The 8,929-nt window shown below is 45.6% G+C and overlaps 1 protein-coding gene across 1 annotated transcript; it reads left to right on the top strand.

The window, feature by feature from the left end:
• Window positions 1-6,649: 6,649 nt before the first annotated feature.
• On the top strand, window positions 6,650-7,738 carry LOC123090694 (pollen allergen Phl p 5.0101-like). The gene has a single exon (XM_044512024.1). It carries the CDS (start codon window positions 6,746-6,748, stop codon window positions 7,568-7,570), a length of 825 nt encoding a protein of 274 aa, XP_044367959.1. The 5' UTR covers window positions 6,650-6,745; the 3' UTR covers window positions 7,571-7,738.
• Window positions 7,739-8,929: the final 1,191 nt, after the last annotated feature.

Genomic DNA, 8,929 nt, shown 5'->3' with positions numbered 1-8,929 from the left:
GGACCATGTCTGCCCCGAAGGCCTCGCCCCGTCACGTGTAGTCCGCGGCCGCGGCCACCGCAGAGGACGCGAAGGAGGCCACCATGGACGGGATGGACCCGCCGCTCTCTGGCTGCTGCAGCGGAGGACGCGGAGGAGGCCACCATGGAGGAGATGAACCCGCCAGCTGCGACGCCATGGCTGTCATACTCGATCTGCAGCATAGCCGGGGCTGGGGTGGAGGGTGCGGTCGATCTGGTCGATGGGGACATGCGCGCCGGATCTAGTCCGAGGGGAGGATGGAGCGGAGGGGAGGGGTCATGGTGGTGTGTGGGAGCCGCAGATTATGCCGGAAGTTGCCGGCATCGGCCGCCGTACGTGGCGGCGGCGAGGAGATGGGGACGAGGAGGGGTGCGATGCGGGGATGGGAACTAAGCTAGGGTTTGGGCTGCGGGTGGGGGTATCTCTTTTTCTTTACTTTTTTTAATTTTTTCTATAGATAGATGGATGGATAGATGTGGGATGGAGACATGGATGGATGGATGGATGGGCGCCATGTCACCGATCCGTGGGAAGAGTTCTGATTGGTTCGGAAAATCAGTAATTTAAGATAGTTAAGTACTAAAAATAGAGGGATTTTGTGAAGTGGCTATCAAAAATATTTTGCTAAACGGCACCACACAAATTTTCACTAAAGTTAGATCATACTTTATGGATAAGGACCAATTTTTATGCATTTCTGATCTTTCTAGCTATTTTTAATCATTTTTGAAGTGCCCGAAATGAGGTTTTTTTGTGAAGGAACTACCAAATAATTGTTGCAAAAATGGAACAAATCAATTTTATAAAATACTAGGCCATGTTTAATGCATAATTGACAAAATGGTTGGGTGTCAAAAGTTTTGATCCACCTCTGGTGAAAAAGACAAATTGCCGCCGTTTCAGCTGAAAACAGGTCAAATTTGAACTGCAGCTGCCTCATAGTTTGCTATTTATTTTTTCCAAAAATCATTTATAGGTACATAAGTATCTATTTTATCATAGAAACAACAAAAGTTTTCCAAGATTCAACCACTAGCTAGGAACGGTCAAGCCCGCCGTTTTGACCGCATTTTGAAACGGGCATAAAAAATTCAAAAAAAACAAAAAAATTGGAAAACCTTCGCATTGTGTCATTATATGTGACCAAATTTCCAGGAAAAATAATAAACTTGTAGTACGATAATTATTTTAAAAAAGTGTTTTCAGAAATGAGCTATCATGCGTGAAGATTCATGGCTTTCAAGCCAAATGATCAATCTTATGGCCACATTCATGGCATAGTTTGTTCAAATTATCTCATATTGTGCACAATGGGGCATCTTGGAATTCCAAACAATGTTGCCTAAGGAAGTTTTCATTTTCTTTGCACGGAAAATTCATTTTACATTTTTCGAGTGCCCGAAATGAGGTTTTTTTGTGAAGGAACTACCAAATAATTGTTGCAAAAATGGAACAAATCAATTTTATAAAATACTAGGCCATGTTTAGTGCACAATTGACAAAATTGTTGGGTGTCAAAAGTTTTGATCCACCTCTGGTGAAAAAGACAAATTGCTGCCGATTCAGTTGGAAACGGGTCAAATTTGAACTGCAGCTGCCTCATAGTTTGCTATTTATTTTTTCCAAAAATCATTTATAGGTACATAAGTATCTATTTTATCATAGAAACACCAAAAGTTTTCCAAGATTCAACCACTAGCTAGGAAAGGTCAAGCCCGCCGTTTTGACCGCATTTTGAAACGGGCATAAAAATTCAAAAAAATCAAAAAATTGGAAAACCTTCGCATTGTGTCATTATATGTGACCAAGTTTCCAGGAAAAATAATAAACTTGTAATACGATAATTATTTTAAAAAAGTGTTCTCAGAAATGAGCTATCATGCGTGAAGATTCATGGCTTTCAAGCCAAATGATCAATCTTATGGCCACATTCATGGCATAGTTTGTTCAAATTATCTCATATTGTGCACAAGGGTGCATCTTGGAATTCCAAACAATGTTGCCTAAGGAAGTTTTCATTTTCTTTGCACGGAAATTTCATTTTCCATTTTTCGAGTGCCCGAAATGAGGTTTTTTATGAAGGAACTACCAAATAATTATTGCAAAAATGGAATAAATCAATTTTATAAAATACTAGGCCATGTTTGATGCACAATTGATAAAATGGTTGGGTGTCAAAAGTTTTGATCCACCTCTGGTGAAAAAGACAAATTGCCGCCGATTCAGTTGGAAACGGGTCAAATTTGAACTGCAGCTGCCTCATAGTTTGCTACTTATTTTTTCCAAAAATCATTTATAGGTACATAAGTATCTATTTTATCATAGAAACACCAAAAGTTTTCCAAGATTCAACCACTAGCTAGGAACGGTCAAGCCCGCCGTTTTGACCGCATTTTGAAACGGGCATAAAAAATTCAAAAAAAATCAAAAAATTGGAAAACCTTCGCATTGTGTCATTATATGTGACCAAGTTTTCAGGAAAAATAATAAACTTGTAATATGGTAATTAATTTAAAAAAGTGTTCTCGGAAATGAGCTATCATGCGTGAAGATTCATGACTTTCAAGCCAAATGAACAATCTTATGGCCACATTCATGGCATAGTTTGTTCAAATGACCTCGTATCGTGCACAAGGGTGCATCTTGGAATGACAAACAATGTTGCCTAAGGAACTTTTCATTTTCTTTGGACGAAAAATTCATTTTCCATTTTTTCGAGTGCCCAAAATGAGTTTTTTTGTGAAGGACCTACCATATATTTGTTGCAAAATTGGACCTAATCAATTTTAGAAAATACTAAGCCATATATAATGCACAATTGACAAAATGGTTGGGTGTCAAAAATTTTGATCCACCTCTGTTGAAAAAGACAAATTCCCGTCGATTCAGCTGGAAGCGGGTCAAATTTGAACTGCAGGTGCCTCATAGTTTGCTCTTTATTTTTTCCAAAAATCATTTCTAGGTAAATAAGTATCTATTTAATCAGAAATAAATGGTTTGATGGCGATACATCGAGGTTTGGACGGTGGCCGAGGGCCCCAACTCTAGAGCGCATACGCTCGCATGCCGCCGCGTGGTCACCGCGTGACCGTGGCGTTGCCATGCGTTCTGGGAGGCCTAGGCATGTCTAGTGGGTTGGGAACTCCCCAGGTAGGTGCTAGGAAGAAAATTATAACATAAGATTCTCATGAGGAGACCGAACTATGCTCAAACATGAATAAGCAGCCAAGTGTTTGATTTGCGATACGGGAAATGCACATGGCCAATGGGAGTGAGTTTTGGCTGAGGATGATCAGTTACTAAGAAGACCTTCTTCACAAATTTTCACCTCAAAAGGAGGAACCTAGGTGGTACTTGCTTTACAAAGTACCACACTGGACATAAATACGAATGTTGAAGCTGGGCTCAAAATAATGAATGAATTGAGCTGGCATTTGGTGGAGGATGGTTATTTGGGCATAGGAAAGCACTGTAGAAAATGGATACCGTTTGGACATGCCAAAGTGGTACTTCCTTCACAAAGTGCTGCTCCAAACAGAATAGGAAAATGAATATTTTCGAATTATTTTTGAACTAGGCAAGGAATGTTTTTGACATATTTGATGAAGATATGATCCAAAACATTTATGAGAATTTTTGGAATAACAGAAATATAGGTTGCTTCACAACCTAGGGCAAAAACTGCCACATGGACATGACACATAGGCAAAACTGATGAGGTGGCGCCTAGTCATCACAACCCACCACAATCTACAAGGCTATGACCATCTATATTGGTCATTAACAACTAGAAATAAGGCAGCAGACTAGCACTGTTTGCTTTGTGACCATTTCATGTAAGGAAATTACAACCTTTCTGACCAAAATGGTCACAATGGTTTAGGGTTTGGAGCCCCCCGAACAGCTTTTGACCAATTGGTCTGAAATGGTCATAGATCTATGACCAATTCTTCCAGGGTCACTGACAGAAGGTCACTACTTGACATATTTCTTGTAGTGACGCTCCACATCCTTTCTAGCACTCTCTTGTTCTTGGGCAAATCTTTAACTCTTCTCACCTGTAGCCTGTGGGGTTGGAGATTGCCCTGACAAGAGTAGTCCACTGAGGATAGATACCATCAGCTAGGTAGTACACTTTGTTGTAATGGTCGCCATTGATCTCAACATTGACCTTTGGGTAGCTGCCTTCTGCAAACCTTGTGAAGACTAGAGAGCGCTAAAGCTTGTTGTTGTCATTGTGAGAGCCGGCCATGCTGAAGAAAAAGTGCCAAATCCAGAGATCTTGTGAAGTCGTGTCCTTAGGTATGACAGTGCAAGCTTTCTCATGGCCCTAAACTGCCCCTCCTAAGCAGAAGGGCAGTTCTTCCACTCCCAGTGCATACAATCTATGCTACCAAGCATCCTTAGAAAACCCATACCGGCATTGATCGCCAACAAGCAGGATATATCTCCAACAGTTGGTTCTCTTAAGTACTTCGGGCCACATACTTGCTACGGCAGCCTTGCAGAACCTTTACATGGATTCTAGGCATGTGGACTCGCATATGCGGACATACTCATCACGAAGATCACCGAGTATTCCGTATGCAAGCATCGGAATAGATGTAGTGCATTTCTGATAAGAACAGAAGACAACCTTCCCCAGGGCATCCTCCTTGCATTTGAAATAGCTATCATACGCCAACACCCCCTCCCGGATACGATTGAACACATGCCTAGCCATCCGGAAGTGGCCCGAAATAGGTTGTGTTTGAAGAGTGGGTCAGCAGACTCAAAGTAGTCCTTCCAGATTAGGCAACCGCCGCTCTCTTTTTTGCGATTCAATGTCGGAGTATGTCCCGGGATCAAGCCCCTAAACACCAGTCGCTGCCTACTAATGTGGTCATGGACGACCAAAAGTAGCAACCATAATATCCTCATCGTCGGACAATGAATCATTCAAATAGCGAATGAAGTTGTTTGAAAAGTACTCATCGCCACTATCCATTTGTACCTTGCGGGCCAAACGCCCAACACCTTATGGGCGTGGAGGTAGAAGCCAGCCATCGAAGAACACTGCATCTCTCCCAGACCAGGAAGCAGGCATGTCAGCGTGGAGAACCCTACATCTCTCCCAGACCAGGAAGCAGGCCTGTCAGCGTGGAGAACCCTACATCTCTCCCAGACCAGGAAGCAGGCCTGTCAGCGTGAAGACGACCATGGCGGCAACCGGCGAGCGAGGACGCCGAGCTTGGAGTGTTGTCAGCGGTGGCAGAGGCGAGGGGGTGTCGTGGTCATCGGGGTGCTACGACGACGACAAGAGCGGCTGTAGGGTGAGGCGTGCTGCTTAGGAGGAGGGGGTTGTGGGCGCGGGCGGCGGCCTGGGCAACGTCCAACCCACCGGAACTAGGGACGGCGGCGCGGGGTGGTGGCCGTGTGTGTTGGTGTCGATGGGAGAGGGGCGGGAAATGGCCAATGTGCCACCGATTGGCAGCCAAGGGGAGGACGAGGGTGGGCGTCGCGCGCGTCCGCTTTGTGTCTGCCCCGATGCAAATCCGGTTCAAATTTGGGCCTGAAATGGGTTGCGTGTGGACAAAAAGCAAACACTCGTCCGTTTTGATCAGCACGTTGAATTGTGTCCGTTTCGAGTCAAACAGACACGCGTGCAAACTTTGGGTCGGCGTGGCATGTTGGAGTTCCCCTTAGACACCGAGACTCGTGTGTGATGTGTAGTTGTCGCATGTCGCCACCGACGCCTTGCTCCCTACTGCCTAGGACATGCCCTACCGCATCAGGGCGGAGGCCACGAGTGCTCCTCCCGGCTGCCAGGAAACTCCTCCTCCTGTGATCTTCTCTTGGCGCTCTCGCTTCTGCACATGGCCAAACGACCCCTGCTACTTCATCTCCCAGGTCCCATCACGGCAGCGTCATCGGACCCCGGGTGTATCGTCCATATGAACGCCGTTCGGCGGCAGCGTAGAGCACGCTAAGATCTGTACCATGACATTCGCCCTTGTCTGCTTCTCGGGTTCGGTTGACTACACGTAAACCAAGCAGCAGGAGGGTCGTCCGCTTCGAACTCGCTGTCAGCTGGCCTAGAGTCGACAGTCTCAAGGATGCGCCTCCTACGGAGCGAGGCCCGGTAGCCGCTTCGGCCTGTGTCATGGGGCTTCTTCCGCTTCGAGAGGATTATATATATAGCCTATGTATATAACTTTTCGTCAGGGATTCGTTTTCTGAGTTGTATACGGTTGTGTTCTTTCATTGGAAGTCGACACGAGCACGAGATTGGATGTTGAGAAGGTCCAGAGGTGCAGCTATGTGGCCCGACAGTAAATTTGATTTGGACGTAGGCTTGCAGGCATAGCATTCCAGCGAACAGACTGAAACGCTCGTTGCCTTTTCGTTCATTCCTAGGCGGCCCCCAAGAAATCATCAAAGTGAGACGAAACCAAAAATATCAGATTGCTTTATTAGTAATATATATATATAGGTATATATGTTACCCATGAGATCAAACAGTAGTTAGCAATCTAATTGATTGGTTTGTGGGATGAAGACCTCACATGGATAATTAGTTTGGCTATAAAAAGAGAGGAGAGGAGGAGATTTCTAATTTGGGCGCGGTAATCCCTCCTGGCCTCTCACCGTACTGCTAATTTGCTTCCCTCATCCTCACACCACACCACAATCTCTCTTCCTACGCACTGTACAATCCAACCAACGCAAGACAAGAGTAGCAACAATGGCAGTGCATCAGTGGACAGTGGCGCTCTTTGTGGCTGTCGCCCTCGTGGCGGGGCCAGCCATCTCGTACGCTGTCGAAACCAGCAATGCCCTGGCCGGGGCACAACCAAAGGCCACGACCGAGGAGCAGCAGCTAATTGAGAAGGCCAATATCGCCTTCAAGGCGGCTGTGGCGGCCGCAGCCGTGGTCGCTCCAGCGGACAAGTACAAGACATTCCAGGCCACCTTCAGCCTGAACTTTGGCTGGTCTATCGAAGGGATCACCGGCACGTTCAACTTCCAAGCCACTTTCACCACCAGGATCGCCTTTGCTCAATTGTCAGCCTACCACTTCGCCAAGGGCGCTACCCTGGAGGCCAAGTACGAAGCCTTCGTGGCCATCCTAAGCGAGTCGCTCCGCATCATCGCCGGCATCCTCGAGGTCCACGCCGTCAAGCCCGCCGGCGAGGAAGTCAAGGGGGCGATCCCTGCCGATGAGCTGAAGGCCATCGACCAGATCGACGCTGCCTTTAGGACTGCAGCCGCCGCCGCCGACGCTGCCCCGCTCAAGCACAAGTTCGCCGTCTTCAAGTCCGCCTTCAACAAGGCCATCAAGGAAACTACAGGCGGTGCATACGAGGGCTACAAATTCGTCCCCGACCTCGTGTCCAGCATCAAGAAGATCTACGGCATCACTGTTCCCAAGACGCCCAAGGACAAGCTCTTGGCCTTTGAGTCCGCCCTGAGCAAGACCATCCTCGCCATGGCAGCTGCCGCCACCGCCCCTTCCACTCCCACTGCCGCCACTGCCACAGCAACCGCCACTCCCACTCCCGAAATATGAAAAGACTTGTCTTCTCTTATTTAAGAGATTATCTCTTAGAATAATATGTCTCACGATGTTTTTAGGAATAGTTAGTTATTGAAGATAAGGCTAAGATATAATCCATTGTATGCGTAATTTTTTGTCATCTTCAAATTACATGCAAAATTTAAAATAAGAGTGTTTTATCAATCATTGTAGATGCCCTTAGGACATGTACAGTGATTTCTTAGCACAATATGTCTCACCACGTTTTTAGGAATAACTAATTATTTAAGATAATGCTAAAAGATGATTTATTGTAGACATATTTTTTTGTCATCTCCAAATTACATGCAAGACTTAACATAAGATTATCTTATCAACTATTGTACATGCTTTATCACACAGCTAACTGCTTTTAAAAACTGGCGTGGAACCAATCCTGCGCCAAGATGTTCGCGCAAACGTAACCGGCAGAGGATGGGGAGTCGCTGCAAAAACGCCCATAATTAACGATCATCGGTTAGCTTTTTTGTAATTAATCTGTTTTGGACACGCACGGTCGGCACACCAGCAACATATCAATTCATGTGTAAAATTTACTTTATCCTATATATAGGATGGCTTGGTCGTCTCCAACGCCTGTTAGATCCAGCCCGTAGAGATGAGGATTTAGTTGGTGGCAAGGGTGGGGATGGCTAAAATTGGCCATAGCGGTGGTATATTAACCTGTATCATGCACTCAGGAATAGCAAACATGCTGATGTGACAGAGAATTAAAGAAGAGCGAGAGAGGGGGTTAGAGTAATATAGATAGATACCGTATCATGTTAAATGATATGCTACTTTGTGTCATGCATGACAATAAATATGATCATCTATGATACTACTTTATGATATGAGTCAATTATGCTGGTGGTGCTAGAACTTGGCGTAAACGGTCACTTTAGTGCTAGAACTTACGGCATACATTGAACTGGTGCAACAACTTGGCTCGGGCGTGCAAATACGATGCAAACCACGTTTGATACGAAAACAATGCTGACTTGGTGCGCCATCGTGGCATGGGGCCCGCTATCAGCGCAGGGAAGGCAAAGAGGCCTATTTTTGGCGAAGCCCCCTTGAATTTTTTATGTCATAAAAGAGAGCCTTGTCTACGTGTCAGAATGCATTTTATTTTTTCCGCCCCTATGACACATGGGCCCCAGCTGTCAGTATTGGAAAACTAAAAGGGAAAACTAGTGCATCCACGAGTTGAAAGTGTGACCTCTGCAAAAATTCTATCTGAGCTAACCGCTCCAACAATCGCACTACTACAAAATATTGATAACAGGCACTCATGTAGCATAAGCCGGACGCACGTGAGGCTTAAATCGGTTCCAAATAGTGCGGCCCATT

The sequence above is a fragment of the Triticum aestivum genome, chromosome 4B, assembly GCF_018294505.1.
Source record: "Triticum aestivum cultivar Chinese Spring chromosome 4B, IWGSC CS RefSeq v2.1, whole genome shotgun sequence".
Taxonomy (NCBI): Eukaryota; Viridiplantae; Streptophyta; class Magnoliopsida; order Poales; family Poaceae; genus Triticum; species Triticum aestivum.
This window is presented reverse-complemented; position numbering and strand designations above follow the sequence as displayed.